The sequence below is a fragment of the Xiphophorus hellerii genome, chromosome 12, assembly GCF_003331165.1.
Source record: "Xiphophorus hellerii strain 12219 chromosome 12, Xiphophorus_hellerii-4.1, whole genome shotgun sequence".
Classification (NCBI taxonomy): domain Eukaryota; kingdom Metazoa; phylum Chordata; class Actinopteri; order Cyprinodontiformes; family Poeciliidae; genus Xiphophorus; species Xiphophorus hellerii.
Window position 1 is genome coordinate 19374347 of NC_045683.1, and position 20026 is coordinate 19394372.

The following is a 20026-nucleotide window of genomic DNA, read 5'->3' on the forward strand; positions in this document are numbered from 1 at the left end:
GCTTCTTTTTTTACATAGAAAAAAAATCACAGTTCATGTACCAATCCTGCTATAAAAAGGAAGTGACACTGAAAAATGACATTAGAACATCTCTTCTTTAAAAACTATCGCTCTAAGGGAAGCACCACTAAAGCCAAAGTGAAGTCTGCTGAGGGTTCAACATACCCTGACTGTAACAGTCCATCCACCATACCAGGAAAAAAAGAAAAAAAAGGAGGAACTGAAAATACTCTGTCTCAGCCAGATAACGGTAAAGACGATCACTTATTGCTTTTACATCAAAGATCACAGAGGTCTATTGTGGAACATACGGCGAGTTAAAGTTTCCATCGCCAGCAAATTAAGTGTCTGGTAGAAAGAGAAAAAAGAACCTTTTCTAACTATTTTATTCAATGCGTTATTGATGCATCACAGTGAACAAAAGTTTTTAAATGCCTTGTCAAAGTATTAATTCCATTGTTTCACATTGGCATATGTTTAATTCTTTTGTGACAGACCAAAGCAAAGTGGAAGAAAAATGAAACAGAAGCTGGAGTTTTTATTTATTTATTTATTTTCTTTTCATAAATAAAAACCTGAAAATGTATTTTGCAAGAGTTCTACAATTACAGCTAAAATTGTATCGGGATAGATTTCTACAACTTTTTCCAATTTACAAACTAAATTGTATTGCTCATTCACCTTTGCAAATTACATACATAGAGAGATCAGAATGTTGCATTTTTCAAGATGAAGTTTGGTCTTCTCTGACCAGAGCACCTACTCTCACATGTTGCCTCACCTACAGGACTTATGGCAAATTGTAAACAGGACTACTTGTGTTCTTCTGTTGACATTGACTTTTTTTGGTCACTCTCAAGTGTCACTTTCTTTATTTGAATGATGGATGAAACATTGCATTAAAACAGGTTTTATTTTATAACAGTAGGGACGTGCAGTCAGGTAAGGCAGTCCCGCACCTGTCATCATGACCAGTAAGAAAGATAGATGTAAGGAGTCAAATAATAATAAGCTCATATACAATTTTAAATCATAACAATAATAATGAAAAAATAATAAAATATATATATATTTTTTTTAATTACATTTGCCCTTATATCAAATATTGGTTTATATTTTCTATTTTTGTACTGCTGAAAAGTATGGAACTAATTAAATCATAATTCGAGTTTTTACAGCAACTAAATGTTTCAAAGAAGATCAAAATTTGGATTTGTTTGGATATTTTGGATTTATACATCTGATAACTGTCGGTTTGTAGAACATTTGTAGAAAAAAATTTTATATGTAAAAAGTTTTAAAACTATATATTTTTTCCTTCACAGTACCCTGTATTCATCTTTCAGATACAATTCTAATAAAGAAAATTGAAGGGTCTGGTTGAAACATGATAAAATGCTAAACTCTTCAATGGCAAACACTTGTGCAAGTTGCTGTATGAGACAACTAGCTAGACTGATAGAATGAGTTTGCTATTGAGAAAAATATTGTCTGCTTAAAGACGTTTGCATATGCTGCAAAAGTGGTAATCTACTCAAGATAAACAACAAGAATTGTCTCATGCAACACAGCCTCCCCCTCCTCCTGTCTCTGTCTCTTTATGTGGGTATGCAGCCACATCTGTGTATGTCTGTGTGAGCCCTTAAGATTAGTAGCCTTTGCTACAAAGGCATACAAAGTGGCCACATTGTGAAAATAGAACAGCCTCTATTCCTCCTATTGTTTGGATCAAAACTAGAGCAGTGAAAGTGAGTTAATTCCAGTGAGCTGCACCTGCTTTCTTTTCCAAACCATGTGTGCAAGCTCTTTAGTGGTAGAGGGAGGAGGAAAAAAAATGCCACTGCCAGCTTCCCTGAGCAACACTGCTTGTTGTTATTGGAATTTTTTTTTATTTTCCTATGCGACCGTGTGTGTATTAATTACACTGGAGATCCGTCTTGACAAAGCTTTTTCTACAGCGAGGAAAATGCTGCCAGAGCAGTGCCCAGCTGGTTACTAACCATCTGAGTTTGTTGATTAACTGCGTGTTTGCCTATTCTCTTCTGACGTTTAAGTGGGCCAAAAAATACAAAATAAACAGTGAATGAATACATGCTCTGAATACAATAAAGAGCCTATCACTGTGAGCATAAAGACCCTTTCAAGCCTTTAAAGAAAAGGTCTCTGTTTGTTGTGAATCTCCGCCATAAACAGCCACTGTTTACAGTTTGTCTTTATAACTGTAAAATGAGACATGCTTGAAAAGATATTGACAATTTTGAATTTCCTGAAATAATATCTCCCAAGAAGCACAACGGAAACTCAATATCAAAATCTTCCTCTCACTCCATCCTGTTTTCCTTTCCTTCCCTCTTTCTTTCTCTCGTTCTTTCTTTCCACTAAGAGTGGGTATAATCCTGATATTTCTGGACCCCCCTTTGCCTCTAAGGTTGTCCCCGAGATGCCAAAGCATCATGCTGAGAAAGCTGTCAGGCAACAGGTTGAAACCGCAGACTCGGAGAGGGTTCCAGCTCCTGACAAACTTGTGCGAGCAGCGTCAGGTCACGTACCTCAGAACATTCGTTAGATTCAGTGACGACACGAGGAGAAAATGCTCCCCTGTGCTCTAAATACCATGCTGACATTTACAGTCATAACGAAACGTGAAAAACACAAACCTTATTCTCATGGCTTTAGATTAACTCACAACTTCAGACAATGTGATTAATTGTCATATCCACTATAACTTGTATCATCCACAGCTGAAACCTAAACTCCCCCAGAGGGGCCTGGAAGCCTTGCAGGGACTGAATTGCATTGCAAACTGTGCATGAGCGCGTCAATAAGACGACAAGTCTTGCAGAACATAAGGTCAAAACAGGCTGTTGTGGTACATGGCATGTAGAGTGTTGTCTTCCACTGGTGTTTTAATACAAGGGGCAGATGTAGGACACAACTATCTGCTATCATAGCTCCATTATCAACTGTTCACTCTGTCACTTACTCTACTGGCGCCATTAAAGCTTCAAAAGCTGGCATGTCGCACAATCCGAAAGGCCATGAGGACCTAGTCTCAAAACAAAATTGACATGCTTGCTTACACTGCTCGTACTATGGCTGGCAACTTATTCATCGACATGATTCTGGAGACGCGGGTTTAAAAAGTAATCTGAGCAACAGTTAAGCAAGTGATTCTTAGTGTCTCATGGATCCATGTCCATGCTCAATCCAGATACAGTCTTCACGTTATTTTTGGAACATGTTTAGCTGAGATTCAACTGATAGTGCTATGGGATGTTGTTAAATCTTGTGATTAATTTTTACAAAGTTCACAGCAAACTACTTATATAAAACAGAACATTTCTCTATCTTTTTTGCACATGACTAAACTGAACTGCAAAGAGAACATGCTATGTGATGAATGATCAACATGGCATATCAAAACAGAAAGGGAGAAAGCTAGGGTTATTATCATTTCTCAGCAAAAATCTACCTGGGCAAACATCCTCAGAGATGTATTTTTATTGAAAGATTTTGTATCCAGTTGTGTCAAGTCAAACTAAGCTAAAGCTAGTTTTTAATTAAAGTGGGATTTTTGTATAACATTTGGGTATACAAACATTAGTTAGTTATTACAAAAATACAAAAAATACATAGGTAGATTTTAGAAGCTTTAAAAAATAAAATAAAATAATTCCATTAAAGTTAAATTTTTTGGGACTGAATGCATAAACTTCATATACTATATTTACACTTTTGTCACATTAAAGTATCTCTTTACTTTGCACATTGCAAACAAAAAAATATATAATTAAAGAAAGGTAAAATTGAAAGAGATAAAACAAATTGTATAGAGTTCTTGGAAGCTAACTTAATGCAGATAGTATAATTTTTAACTTCAGATTGTTTGACAGTTTTTTTTTTTGTTTTTTGTTAAAGTTTACTTGCTAAGATAGTATAGTGTCCTGTTGCACTTTAAGTTGGGTTCATTTAAGTTAAATGCCACCTGGCTTTTCTCATCAGTAGTTGTACAAAACTTTTGTGGAAAACATATTTTAAACCTCTCACGTATCATCATGTCATTTTAACAGCTAAAAGACGGAAAGAATCAAATCAAATTGGTTTGAGTCTCGAATCTTGAATGCAGAACGGCATGCATACTTTTCCCACATATCATAATTCACACGTACGCTGACTTTAACAGCGCCGCGGGAAGAGAATGAGTGTGATAATGAAAAGCCTAAACTGACCAAACAATAACAGCCACAAAAATATCACACCACACCCACATATCTCAACCTGACACATACAACCTGCTACCTCCAACACACGCATATAACAAAAAACCCATCCGCGCACATTCGTCAACACACACGGTGCACGGTGGTCTGATTCCAACACACAATTTAAAAATAAAGCTAGTTGGCATGTATATGAATGTTGCCGAGATGACGAGTGGTTGGTTAAATACTTAATGTGGGATGTGCTAATTTGTGATGAATCTCATCAACAGAGTTTTTATGTTGTGATCTTTGCTGTCATGGCTTGAGAACACTTTCCCACATTTGTGGCCTGATGTGACCTTTTTGGTTTCCATGTGAGAAATCTTTTATTTGCAAATTCAAGAACACATCAGTACTCGAAGCAGCTGCTGTAAACTGTTGCTCTGACCTGTTTTTTCAGCAGCTGGTAGAGACATACAGAGGTAGGTGCACTTTATATTTACTGTTATTTGACATGTTTTCAGTGACAGAAATAATAATAAACCAAGATGCCAAAAAAAAAAAACATTCCTAGATGGAAACCACCCTTACGTGGTCACAACCTTTTGTCCTCTGCTCATCAATACTATTAGACACAACACTTTATTATCATCAGGAAGTCTGATATGACAGTGCTTTGGGTGGTGGGAAACTGGACGGGTATAAGTGTGAGTGTAAACCTAATTGTTTCTGTTCATAGCATACTGGCAACTGGGGCGTGGTACCTTTCGTCACATACACAAAACATTACAAGTTATCAAAGCTTTTTACATTTTAGTTTTGAGCTAATGGCTCATAAAAGAAAGGTTTTAATGGAACATTTAAATATGTATTTTTGTATGTACAAGTACTAATCAGAGATTTTTGTAGACTAAACATCAAATACTCCTATTTTGTGTATTCTTATATCTAATCCTCTCACATTTCAAAACTGATCCGTAATATACGGTGGAAATAACTTTGCACAACTTTAAAGAAGTACACAATTTATTTGTTCACCCATATCCTCCTCCTCAGCTATCTTCCCAGGGGAGATTGCGACATATGCAGTTTAACACACATGCCCACGCAAATTCATTCACACACACACAGACTCACAAACACGACTTGGTAATCATTGAACCATGTTACCTTTACCTGCTGTCACCTCCCGCTTATGCTATTTTTTTTTCCAATTATTTTTTTATTACATCTATAATTATTAAGAGATATTGTCAGAATAGACATGGACCAACCGATCTAATAATATTTAGTGATGAAAAGTGCCCTGTTTTATCTTACTGACCAGGTCACTTTTTCCAGGAAGACTTAAAAGAATTAGAGAAAAGGAGGGATATATTCTGATTCTGCACCACAAAAGAGTGAGAAAAAGACAGGAGGGACAAGGAGAGAGAGAGAAAAAGTGGGGGTGGATGCACAGGAAGCACATTTGTATGCATTTCCTCTCATAACAGGAAGAGGCCAGTGGCTTCCCCTTCACAATGGCTTCGCTTCTGCTTCCCACCTCCTGCCTTCTTCCCTGGGGGAGGAGGAGGTGAAGGAAGAGGAGGAGTGGATAGACAGGCACCCAAAAACTGCTGGTTAATAAACCAAACAGGGCCATATGAAGACAGACACACAAAACAAACTGTCTCACACACACACAAACAAAGAAATGTCAGTCACCTATGAAGAATTTGTCTCAAGACAAACACTTATCCTATTGTCACAGTAGAGCAGGAAGCCAGGGGCTTACGCAAAAGGAATAAGAGGAGTCGGGGACCTTGGCCTGAACTCTGCATCACAGCCAGAGAAGCTGTTAAGAGGGGCATTATGACAAAAGAGGCTTTGTCCCACCTCTAATATATTCTATGCTCCTTTTTCTCTTCAAAACCAGACTTATCATCCTGGTGTGTGCTTTCTTTGTACCATATGAACTGAGGGCAGTAGCCTCCTAAGAGTGTTTGATTCAGTATCTAAAATGGAAAGAAGAGTCCACCTGTTGACCAGAGAAAATGATAAAAAATTAATTTAGCCAGTTTAAGCTGGAGGTCCTAAATTGCACACCCGTTCTAATTGTTTTAACCGGTAATTTGGTTTCATCGAAGATGTTTACTTGGCTATGCCCCTCTACATGTTCCTGTTTATGCTGGAAAACTACAGCTACAAAAGAATGATTAAAAATAAGTGGAATTTGCATCTCTGGGTCCAAGTTAGTGGTTGGAATGATAGAAATAACTTTGCTGCTGTTTGTCTGAGGTAGGTCAACTTTCAGAGTAGGAGAGCTGACACTTCTGCATGGCAAGGTGCATTTTATTCACTTTATTTCAATTAGTTCAAGCTAATAAAAATTAATCCTAAAGTTGACTTTCACACTTTAAGCATTAGCTGCTTTATTGCTCCAACAAAGTTACATTTTTAATATTTAAGCAAATAAAACAAAAAGAATTAAACTGAATGAGAAAAGAAAATGATTGAGTTTTTAGTTTCTACAAAAATGGAGGAACTGTTTTTTATTTAAACTTTTAGACAACACAAATGAAAATCTTTTCATTGTTAAATTATCTTTAAAACATCTCCAATGAAAATCCCACGAATGAACATGTGCTCTGAAGATTTAATGAATCTGCTTTTTTGATCAGAAGAGCAAAGGGGAAAAAGAATGCAAACTTTATGTTTTTTTTCTAATGTGAAAATGAAAACAACCTACGTGCAAAATGTACAAATTACTGTTTTCACTGATTTATGGCAACTTCACATCCAACCAACAGTTTTAAATTACTTTATAGTTCATGAATGTCCTGCCAATTTTACTGTATATCACTGTTAAAGTTTTATTTTTAACAATGTGGGTTAGACCTCTCTTAAGGTTCACTAAACCGAGAATAAGACAATGAAAGATTTTTTACAAAAGTTTTGAACTGCTCTAAAAAACAAGAAGTTGTTTGTTTTTTTCCATTTAGGGTAACAATTCCAAGCTGGTAACAAATGTTTAAAAATGTTCTCAAAATAATATTGAAGTTTTATGTTTGACTCAATTTGCAGTTGTCTTAATAAAAAAATTAAATAAAATAACATAATTTTTTATGATTTGGAAAATAAAACTAGGATTCTTATGTCTTAAAGTACGTTTTAAAGAATTTCTGTTTAGCACAAAATTATTCTGGTTTCACCAGCTGAAGTATTTTGGACATTGAAATAGAGCTGATCAAACACAGTCAGGATTTAACGTAGCACAGATAATCAGATGCTATTATCTGTAGCAGATGCTATTAGCTGCGATGTATGGCCATATTTTCTTATGGTGGTTACATTGTAGCCCAGAAGCAATTCCAAACTCCCTATTAACTGTAAACGACAATGAGAAACAACGTGGGCTGCCTCGGACACAATGGCGCCCGAGGAGGAGAGCCGTTTCGTCCAGATCAAAATCGCCCAATAATGGTGGATAATGTAATTAACGTGCAAGAATGAAACAAGCAAAAATGACATTCAATATAAAAGAAACGCCGCGATCTTTCAGGTGAGATCCTGTAGTGGCGAGCAGATGACAGCGAGGGAGTGCCACTCGCCGTGGTAGGAGAGGGAGACGACTGAAGGTGGAAAACAGGGAATTAGAGGAGGAGGAGTTCAGGGGTGAGGAGTTACCCTGTGGGCCTCATTATTTTCCTGCTGTTAATTTTTCTCACACGTTTTCTCACCCCAGCACTGTTGATTGGGAGGGAAGAATGCATTGCCGGCTGAAACAAAAAGACCCCTTCCTTTGTCTTTGCTGCTGCAGTTCACTTAGCGAGCAGTAGAGTAGAAAAGGGGAAAACAGACACAGAAGGACATGAAAACAAACTCTTTTTTTTTTTTTATTCTCCTCCCCAGCTAAGTGTGAGCAACTTATTTTGAGGGAGCTGAGAAATCCAGTTGTTTTACTTCCTGTCGCTGATGACCTGATCCATGTTTAACCTTTGGCCCCTGGGTCCATTCCCTTTGGAGACCACATGTCCCACACAAGGACACACACACACACACAAACACACACACACACACACCAACAAGTCATCCTAAATTAAGCCCACTGAGTGTACTGGTTGGAGAGGTAACACTAATTAGAGCCAATTGCAGTAAATTAGTTGATCCCCATGACGGGCTAGACAGAGAAATATGTGTTGTAGATGTTTGCATGTAAATGAAAGCGTGTGTTTGTGAATTCAGGGTACACAAAGCCAGTAAATGTAGCATGTAAAATATGCATGTGATAGAATAATCAGTTACCTCTATGTGTATGGGCACCCACACCTGTACTTGTATCTTTTACCATAGGAGCATTTGCCTGCCTATGTGTGAGCAGATCAAGAGAGTCTGCTCTCTGTTTGCAGCCCATGAGTTTATGACACAGGAGCCTCTTTCATGTGCCCGAGGCTGGGAGAGGGTATGAGTGGTCGGGCGGCTTGGAGCCAGGGTTCACACACTGCTGCCCACTGTCCGGAGCTCCGGGCAGCCAGTCAACACCAGGGAGGCCTAGCCCTTCTGCCACCGCTCTCGGGAAGTGTTTCGGGGCCCGGGGGTGGCAGTCCAAAGTGGCCGCCCAGAGAGAGCCAGGCGCCGTGCCCAGTGTGATCCTGCCACTGTGAGGAGTGCAGGAGGGGAAGGAAGGAGAGGCAGCACCGCTCTGTAGGTGGCAAGGTAGCGCTGACAGCTCCACAGAGTGGTGCCACTCCAAAGACGGTAGCGTTATGGAGTGTGTAAGAATCCAGGATGAACTGCAGTATATTTCAAAATAAGGCATGAAGCACCATTTTGCAGCTTTTTTTAAAGCTAAAAGCTCTTTTTTTTCTCTCTCTCATTACTGAAGTTGTTTTTTTTTTTTTTGTGTATTGCAGGTGAAATAAGTTTTAATATGTTTGGAGGGATAGCTAAAGATTTTTTAAAATGATGCTCTGTTAAAAGGTTATGTAGAGTTAATATCTTAACTGGACCAAATAACTCTTATTGTTATTGTCATTTAAGGTAAATCCACATTAGTTTTTTCAGTTTCATGACAACCTGTAAATTTGTGTTGGATGATTATTTTGCTAATAGATCATTTATTTTCAGTGGTGTTAGCATCCATCGCTATGATACAATGATACCCAGGGCAGTGAGACATAGACTTTGAGCTGAGGAGGTTGTTGATTTTTTTGGGTTCTCATCAGAGTTTCTAAGAGAAAGGTAATGCATTGTTAAATGTCTTACTTTTAATCACAATGATGTTTTTCATAATTAGAGTTCTTTTATGTCCACTTTGGCCTTGGCCACTCTTGGACTAGCCATTAGCTTCAGTCAATGGGACCAACTTATCTGGACTTATTCTAAATGAAGACGTCAACAGAGTCATCTACTGAATGTTAGATATTTTGGCTTGTAACCTTTTAACAGAATCTCACTTCACAATTCTGAACTATCCTTTTCAGTGGACAGTAAATGTTTTAGGCACACAAAAACTGAAATATGTTATGAATGTGAGGTAGAGAGCAGTCATCTGGTGTTTATTTGGCTTAGACTTGGGACATTTCCTCAAAAAGGAAGTGAAAATATGCAAAAGCAAAGCTTCTGTTTTTTTTTTTTTCGTAAAGGAAGAAAATTTTAGTTTCTGTGTCTGTCTGAGTCTTGTGATGTCCTCCTCCCCTAAACAAAATGACATCACATATTTAGGCTCCAGGTTCAATAAGAGAGTGGTGCTTTCCACATAACTCGGTGAAGTCATGTCAGGAGGAGTTATTATTTCCATAAAGCAGCAGCTATTAATGATTATTATCGCTTTAAAGATCAAAACAAGAAAAATGCAGCGATTTATTGATTTTCCTTTCCGTGAACCCTTTTCTCTCTGCTCAGTTTCCTTCTCCTTCCTCCTCTCCCTGTAAATAAAGCCAAGATATCTGAGGCATCGATTCCCCTCAGGTGTCCTTCCTGTCTCCCTCTTTCCCTCCTTATCCTCAGGAGTCAGAGAGCTTGGTGCAGCTTGCAGGCATAGGCTAAGGCGGAGGTGAGGGAGAGGGCCTGAGATAACATTGAGGGAGAGTGGGTGCTGCAACACGATAGTTATAGTCCTCATGTAACATTCCTGTGACCTCCTCCTTGCTCTTGCTCTGTCTCTTGGTCCGCCTGCCTGTCTCTTTCAGTAACAGAAAACTGGCATAAGAGCAAATGCTTTTACATATAATTTTTTTCTAGTCAAACTTTATTTACCTAGATTTTTTTGTTTTCTCTTAAAGGGACAGTTTAATTTATTTATTAAAACAAAATTTTGTAAAATCTTTACCAGTAATGTGATGGGTGTCATAATGTGATGAGCTTTCAGAAAACAAAATGGTCTGATTTGTTTTTGCCACCAATTTAAATATAATATGTCAAAAATGCTTAAAAATGTTAATAGTTGCTACTATAAATATGTTTAACCTGTATAACAGCTATGAGGGATCCTTAACTTCTCCCAGTCAGAATTCTAACCTCTGGGGGTGTTCTTGCTGGTTTTCCAACTGGGAACGCTAACAGTTCAACATCCAACTGCAAATAAAACATGCCATACATCCCGAGAAGGCTAGCCAGACAAGTTTTAGCTTATTTTAGCAATTTTAAACAGCTAAGATGAAAAGGAGCTGTATTAGTAACAGCATATTAACTGTCTTTATTTTCACAAAAGACCATTGTTAGTTTTTTGCTGTTTTTTACGCTGAACAAAATATGTGTTGCAATGCTAAACTTCCAATGTGTGAAGCTGCAGGCTGCCACTGTACGTCAAGTCTGTCTGATAAACTGGTTCTGAGTCATTAAGCATAATTTCCAAAAAGCTAGATCTGAAACATGTGAACATTTACTCCACTCTTGACAAACTTAGAGCAGAGATTCAGCTTGAAGTTGCAGGCGCATTGACATGGACATTTCTTAGCTTAAACTACATTGACAATATTAACATTGGTCTCTTGTGAAAGAATAGGTAGTGAATAGCCACTAGTACTGAGTTTTACCCCACAGATATAAATAGTCTCAATTTGAGATGTTTTAGAATGCTACAGGAAGCTAAATTGATGACTAATTGTGAGATAGCTCTCTGGCACACTCATTGCAAAATAACATCTTTTTACTTCAGGTAAGGAACTCATTCTGATAAAAACTTCAAACCTGACTTATAACAATCCAAACTATCCCTTAAGATATTTTTGAGCATGGGAGCATGCCTGTATGAACCCAAGCATAAAGATGCCTCAACAACGACAGAAATGGGTCTGTGTATGTGTTTGACCTGTGATCCAGAGGCCACCTTAGCAGCGTATGGATCCAATTGGAGCTGCCAGGAAGCTGACAAAGTGTCAGTGGTCAGCCATGCCACAGGAAGTGATCGATTGTGGGCCTCAAGGGCAGGGAGAGAGCTCTGTCTCTGTCTATTTCCTGCCACAGACTATAGTGTCTACTTCCAACTCTCTGTCCACTATTAGCTCATTTTATATATCTCTCTCAAGTGATGCCAGCTGTTGTTGCAAAGTGTTTTCTACGCCAATATGTCCTTTATTAGCACTGTTGTTTAGCTTAAAGTGTTAGATATTAAATGCTCTACGTCTTGGTAATGATTCTATTCAAAACAAATATAGAGCTACAGCATTTGTTTTCCAGCATGTCACTTTAACTATTTGAAAAAAGAGTGGCTCTTTTTATGTTCTGCTTAATGCCAAATGTAAATTTTTCTGCCACACGTAGCTTTTGTATGCAAATAAAAAAGAAGCCACTCTTTTTTCAAATGTTTTGTTTAGTACTGCGCATTAATTGCCTTTACTCTAAATTCCAAATGTTTGAAATTCACATTTGCAATTCTGTATTACATTTTCTTCTTGCAGAACTTCCTTGACCAGTCTAGTGTATTTCTTGGCCTTAATGATGGCATGTGTTCACTAATGTTTGAAAGCTTTTCACAAAATAACTTAAAAAACAATCAGTTGAGATTGCTTCCTTCACCTTCACAATTACATTCCAGTTTGTGGTGGTCTAGCACATAAATTCCTAACGAAATAAACTAAAGTTTTTGGTTTGCGATGTAAGAAAAGGTAAAAGTTTAAGATATATGGATACTTCTGAAAGACATTAAATAAGTAGATTTCCTGCATGCACCTTTCCTTTCCCCAGTTCACATATTGCCCAGACTCCCAGAAGACCTTCATTGTTGAGGGCTATTGGGGGTGTAGGGTGTTTCTCCTTTCTTCCTCCCTCCTCCAGCCTTTTCTCTCCCCCATTCTCGTACTCATCCATCCTCCCACCCCCTCGGGACTTACCTGTCTGTTGCGTTCATCCATAATCCGCGTGATCTGAATCTTTTTCCTCCCCATCGTCCCCGTCTCTTTCTTTTTCTTCTCTTTCTGAATAACTCAAAGCTTTCTTCTTTCTTTCTCTCACTCTCTGTCTCTCCTCTTTTCTTCTTTTTGCTCTTCTTTCTCTTCACTCTTGCACTCCTGCTATCTCTTATCTAGCTTTTTTCTTCTTTCTATTTGTTCCAATCACCTCAAAGATTCCAGCATCTGTACCTGCAAGACAGAGAGGGAGGGGTAAGCAGAGAATAAGCATTAAATGAAATAAAATATGGCAAAATAGTGAGAGGGGAAAAAATATATAAAAGTAGCATCACGGCAGCCACAAGGGAGGGTGAAGAAAGACAAAGAATCTGTCAACAATGTTGTGAGAAATGCTGTGTTTTTCTCTGTCGATATCATGCAAATCAGTTTTTGCATTTTTTTTTTCTTTTTTTTTTTTACCGAGGCACCCACTATGAGAGAAGACAGCGCTGTCAGGATCTTGCCTCGTTCTTTGACAGTGTTTTGGATGTGCCACTAACTTAAATGCTCTAATCACCAACACTGTTACATTACCTCGGCTCTGAGAAACACATTTTATGTCTCTCCCTTGAAACGGCACTGTATATTGACAGTGGAACTTGCCAGCCATGTACTTTTACTACTCTATCTGCAGTCCATATCACATCTCCCAGAGAGGCAGATGTGAGCTACAGGATAAGTGGCAGATGTAAAAGCGGAGCCCGAGTCTTGCCACGTTCTGGCAAAACAAAGCCACAAAAAGAACAAGAAAAAATGCTATGTTTCTCTGAAAGTCGCACTAGGATCAAGCGCAACTCCTGCTTGCACTTAATCCAGCTGGAGAAACTGCAAGTCAGTGACACCACCTGATTAATAGTAAAAAACTGTACTTTTTTGTGAACAGCTGAGGGTGTAGAAACCCTCACTCAGGTGGAGCGCTGCAGCTTTATGTGCAGGACTGCACCCACGAGGAAAAGAGAACCGCGCTCCAAAAACTTTGAACGGCTGTCCGTGTGCAGGGGTGTGTGTGTGTGCGGGCGTGTAGGCGTGTGTGTGCACTCTTGTATGAGCCTGGCTAAGCCCAAGCTCCAGAGCATCTCTCTGGAGTGCTAAAGTAGGCCAACCCAATCTATCTCGGGGAGGAGCAGAAGAACTGTTGTTGTGTTTTCTTTTGACAGTAGAGGTGATAACGTCCCTCGTTATGCAAATGAGCATCCCATTATTTAAGCTCAGTGCAATGCAGGGGAGCTGTCAGCGCCGTCACATAAGAAAAAAAAAATCTTCCATCTACCCTGCCTTTTTTTCTCTACTTTCCCCTTCTTCTCTCTTCTCTCCTTTCTGAACCACATTTCCGGCACCTGGCAGCACAAGCATCAGACATTGATGTGGAAGACGACACCACTTCACCAAAAGACATGTCAGTCTCAGTCTCTCTCTCTATCACTCTCTGTCTCTCTTTTCTCAAACACCCTTGCTCTTTTTCCTCACTCTCTCATATTCTCTCCTTTTGCATACTCCCATACATATATTCGAACATTGTAATGCGCTCTTCTTCCTTTCTTTTTTTTACTCTCCCCTAACCTGAATCCATGTATTTATTGAGTAACATGCCCAAGGGAGTACAAGGAAGATCCAAACCCCTTAGCTGTAGTGCAGGACACTGCTATGCACTTGACCTTTTTGTGCTTGTGAGTAGGACATTGATAATGAAAGCTTGTAATGGAGACAACCAGGGATACTTTGGCTCTTAGTGACAGACCAAGGCCTGTGGCAACAGCACACAACTTTGTTCCATATGCAACAGAAAATAAAGACGTTGAAAGGACACTATAAAAACACTAATAATCTAATATTTGCCATTTTGCATTTTTAAAGTTATTTTTTAATAAGTATTTATGTATTATATAATTATTTTTATTTAATCGTGAATGTTTTTGATAGAAAAAGAGACAACCATCTATCAAAAGACTAAACTATTCTCAAATGTGTCTGTTACATTACATACTTCTCAGTAATCAGAGGAAAAGCAATCAAACATTTCTTATATTTGCTGATCAGCTCTTTGAATGTTTCCACTGGGATTTTACTTTTTATCTTTGGTGATGAGGACCTCATGTCCTTAAGACGGAAAACCTTCCATGCCATCACCATATATATACATATATATGTATAAACTAAACCTACTCAAAATATATGTATGTGTGCTTAAACAGAAAAGCAATTATTGTTTCTCTTCTGTTTTAAATAAGTCAGATCATGGCAATAATTTTTGCTTCTAAAGAAACACTATCACCATAATTTTTCCATATTTTACAGATCAGTCAACCAAAAACTGCCATTACATGAAAAACGAATACAATGTGGGACAATGGAGTCTAAAGAATAAAGAAATGATAGACAAAAAAAAGAAAAAACTTTTAGAGATTTGGAATACACCCACCCATGGAAGTATTGAAATGCTGCGTTCGTCAGCTAACACAACGATCAAACTGAACCATTATAACAATAAAACTAAGATCCTAAATAATACTGTGGCAGCTCTAAAGAGGCTATCCAAAACATCTTAGCATTGCTCTGCGCAAACACACCCATCCATAGACAGGAAAACAAAGAGCTGCCCTCTGGTACTCAACAAAAAAGGATGTTGTCAGACAAACTAGGATTACAAGCCAGCACTAAGGCGCTTGGCACAAGACAGCCAGACAAGGATATCAATCAAGCCGGAGTACCTCAATCACAGGCTGACAGCATCATCCCCTCCCAAGTCTTTGTACTCAACATTACCCAGCCTGGGCATCACTCCAAACAAGGGAGGCATTACCTCCGTGATCCCTGCCTCCTGGCCTCCACCTCCTCCCTCTAGTTCCTCGTGCAGCTCGCTAAGCAGAGCTGAAACTCTCAATGTCAACACCCGCTGGGGCAACACCTTAGGCCTTACGTAACGTTAACACTAAGATTAAGCCTGTGTCCTGAACATTTAATCCCCAATTCTGGCTCTCAGCACCAACTAGCACTCCCCTGAGGTGAGGTTCTGCTGCCACTTAGCCCCGTATTGATGCCTCCTCTGCTCAGCCAGTTTCCCCTATGCCTTTTCATCTGTGCTTCGTCTACCTCCTCCTACACAACAGGGCAACTTGCCTCCTCCCTGCCCCCCACCACCCTATCTCTCTTACCACCAAACCCCCCACTTTTCCTCACACCCGCCCCCGTCCCATATGAGAGCCAGACAGCTTCTGGTTAAGAACTGAGTGCCCACCTCCTCATCGGGCTCCTTTCCCTTTTTCTTCCCTTGTGGTGGATGGAGCATCATTTAACTTAACAGATTACCACTGACTCACTAAATCCAATTTAGCCTCATAACGCCAAGATAAAAAAAACTAAAGGGAATTGCAGCAAACAAGCAGTTCTTTTTGAACTTGCTCAAGACGCACAACACAGCTAGATTGTTTTTACAGGCCCCTGACACTGATACCTGACCAAAAGTGGGCCAATAAGATGAAAAAGTAGCAAATAAAATACAAACCTAAACAGTCTAACACTTTAAGCCAATTTACTAATCCAAAAGTAAAGAAAAAGGGAAAATGAAGAAGACACAAAAGAGACCATGTACTATGGAGAGTCTAGTCTATTTCACAACATACGGTACTTAAAGCCAGAATTTAGATGTCTTATTGTCATCACTGTAGCCTATTTCACAAAACAGTTCTGTCATAAACCCATAAACATAAGCCCCGCTTTGAGCTGCCTCTGGCAGGTCCTATATGACAAATCAAGCCAGTGAAATTTTTTGCATGTCAGATAAAATCAACCTGACATTCCAAGACCAAAGAGGAATAAAGTTTAATTCAGCAAGGTCAAACATCTCCCATTGTTCCAAGAAAACAAATGGGTGGTGTCTCCCACCAACACTGAAGAAACTTCTATTGGCTGAAGTTTACCGATCTGTTTTGTTTTGGTGTACCTCAATGCACCCCACAGTGTTTGTTAACGTCTAGAAATTATTTGCATGATTCACCAATCTGCTCTGGCCCTAATGTATGTTCACGTTAAATATCCTGGTCAGGTGATAGCTATGTCACTGTTTGGAGGAAGGAAGCAGGTTCACCACCAAAGAGGTCAGCTGACTTTGGGTGGTGACTACCTGGCTTGATGTCTGAGACATTATATTCAGAAAACACACCAAGGGGATGAAATAGGTATCTAAATCCATAAAATACCATAAAATAATCCCAAATCTAGGCAGATTGTTGCATTACACCAATCATTTTTTTGCCATTAACACACAGAAAAATAGACAGATAAATAGACTTCTGTCAAGGGTAGATTCTTCAGTAGTAGTTTTACTAAAAAACAGAATAAAACTGAGACGTTATCACAAGCCACTTGTGCGATATCTCCCACTCTTCAGAATGGGAGACGTCTGACATAATTTATGTGCACTGCTCTATATCGATCCTGCTGACATACACTTCAGTCCTGGGTTACGGTCAGAGTTGTTGGTTTGATTTTTACAAACTCACTTGTTCGCATGATGTCAGCAATTTGATTAGTGATTTATGAATGGCCAAAGGCAGCAAGGCAGAGGGAGGTCCGGAGGCTTCCAACTAATGGTATTTCTCTATTAACACAAGCCAGAAGTAGACAATTGGAGGGAGGCCGGTGTAGGCAGTTGCTGAGGTCAGAGAGCACAGTGGCATCAAGCAGACAGAAGGACAACAGTTGCTCCTCTGCTTGTTTAACATCTTTGTTCTTTGAGCTGGAGAGGTGACAATGAAAAGCTAGAAGAGTGGTGAGAGGAAAACATAGAAATTGAGTGAAGAAAGGAAAATGGAGAGAAGCATAAAGAGGGATCTTTTGAACAGGCACCATGCCTCTCCAGGGGGAGGGGAAGAGCTGTGCCCACGACCCTCCCATCTGTTAAGCAGACGGATGGAGAGATAGAGAGAGAGAGAGAGAGAGAGAGTGGAGATTCAGCACATAGATCTAATGAGCATTTTCTCTCTGTGTCTCAGAAGTGAAGCTGAGAGGACAATGAGAACATACATACTCAGAGCACCACAAGGCTTGATTCTAGGTCGCCTCTCTCCCAAGTGTTTAGTCACTAAAAACTAATATACAGCACATGGCACTTTTTCACTATCTAATAGACGTGTGTAGACTGGTTTTTAATGTGGCTCCATCATTAAGGACGTACAGTAAGAACGACTCCTTTAAATTCTATGCACAGCGAGAAAAGAAAGAGGAACTCTTAGCTTGAGTCATCCGGAAGACTAATTCATCATTTTGAAAGACAGCTGTTTTGTTTGTGAATGAGGACAGTGGGCATGACAAGAAATGTTCAAGAGCCCCAGTTCCAAGAAAAAAAAAAACTAAAGAGATAATCTCAGCATTTAGAGAATCGCGAAATGTTGAGAACGAAACCAGCACTCTACACTTAGACATGCACTCTGTGCCCATTTCTGCTTAGGCTGCTGTTCTTAGACTCTAATTCCACATGTTATAGCAAATTGGGGAAGGTCATTTATCACAACAGAATTGGAGATGTTTTTCCAAGAAGCTACCTCTCTATGCCAGGTACATCTGCAACACATTTGGTTATATAGTGCGGAGCATGAAACTGGTTCATGCGGTCTAGAAAAAAAGAAATAAAGCACTGGGCTTAACAGTATTGCAAAATATTCACAATGTTTGCCTGTGTTATGCACAGATTGCTGGTGTGGTTTCAGTCAATGTACACCTCTCCAAATAATAATTTCTGCCAGGTCAGTAAAAATAATAATATACATAAATGTTCTGATGACAACAGAATAGATTGGCTAAAGTTCTTATCTGCTATAATTTAAGTTGCTCTAAAATTTTAAATTACACCTCTGACTGAAGATACAGGCAAATTAAGGAACATAACTCTATCCTTGAAGTCATTTCCAAACTCATAAAGGTCAAAATACATTGGCCCAATTGTCTTTCAGTTATTGAAGAGTATGGCAAGTGAGATATACATATATATATATATATATATACATATATATATATATATATATATATATATAGAGAGAGAGAGAGAGAGAGAGAGAGAGAGAGAGAGTTTAATATAAACTGGAGTTTCAGCAAAGATAGAAGAATTTCTGAGTAAACTGGAGGTGTATAGGAGAGCCCCTCCCTTGAAATAAACTCCTTTTATCATCTTAAGGAGGAGAATGAAAGAAAATGTTGAACAGTTTTCCAATACAGTCTGACTTTCTGTAGATGCACTTCACAACAGCCTTTAGGTTTTCGCATTTTAAACATTTGTGTTTGACATGAATTTTGCTCAAGTACCCTTTTTATCGGTGGCACAGTTTTTTAGAGTTTTGTACTTTGTTTTCGTGTGAGAACATACTTGTTTTGCCTTTCTTTTTTTATTTATTTTAGAAATGTGGATGTGTTTGCAAGTGCAAGTGTTTGCAAGTGCAAGCATAAACACGTAAATACGTGTTTATGCTTTCAAGCTGTTACACAGCAGTACTTTATCTCCAGTAAGGTTGGATGGACATATACTGTAACAGCACAAATTAGAGGAAGGGAAGAATCAGGCAGAGGAACGAGTCAATGGTCGGGCCGGATAAACAGAAAAACGTGTGCTGGGTCTCATTGTGTCTCTAATGTCATTACAGGCAGTGACTCCTCTATGTGGCACACCATACTCCCCATCTGTCAGAGCGAGATAGGCAGGGTGACGAATGGCTATCACTGTTACTTCTCTCAACCTCCTCCACCCCCATCCCACTTCAGTGTCTGTATCTTTTTTGAAACACAAGCAGAGGGGGGGGAGAGTGACCTGAACCTGGGCGGTTGCCCAAACGTAGGTGGACATCTTTAAATCTGAATCTCAGCAGATATTAGGGCTAATTTAACATGTTAGCAGCTAAAGAGATTAGCAACATGTACATCTGGGGATTAGAGCGTTTGTGGTGGATCATCTTATAATGTGTTCATTCTCTTCCTTTTTTTAACCAGTGTGTTTCTAGCACTGCTTGAATTTAGATGCTGCCGCTTGTGTGCATCTGTGTCTATGTGTGTGTGTATTTGAGGATATGTCTTCACCTGTCTCTCTCTATTAGATCACGGTTTAGTTGGATCATTAGTGAGACAGAGAAGGTTTCACATATATTCTATTTTCAATCTCCATGTGACACAGAACTGAGACACCTGTCTATTGATAAGGAGAAAAGTGAGCCAATAGCCTATGGTTGGCACACGTTTCAAACATTCTGTCAAGCCCTCATAAATGTGACTGACGTTATGGTAGGAAATTTACTGCTATAGGCAGCATCTCAAGCAACACTATATGAGCTCTCAAATTCTCATTAATGCCTGATTGTCTTGTTTCCAAAGTCAGCTTTAAATTTAGGTGGATCCTGATGTAGTTTTAGTAACAATGCTTCCCTATTAATTCTATGGTCTAATCACTCCTTTCCATGATCTTGGAGGACAGGA

The 20026-nt window shown here is 39.0% G+C and overlaps 1 protein-coding gene across 9 annotated transcripts in view; it reads right to left on the bottom strand.

Annotated features, from left to right (window-relative positions):
• Positions 1-20026, bottom strand: part of mef2cb (myocyte enhancer factor 2cb) — an 82575-nt gene that overhangs the window by 33032 nt on the left and 29517 nt on the right. For all 9 annotated transcript variants that reach the window (XM_032578856.1, XM_032578855.1, XM_032578858.1 and 6 more), the window contains one exon: positions 12515-12763. In XM_032578856.1, the coding sequence (XP_032434747.1) occupies positions 12515-12568 (54 nt within the window). In that variant the 5' untranslated portion in view covers positions 12569-12763. The remainder of the gene's footprint in view (positions 1-12514; positions 12764-20026) is intronic.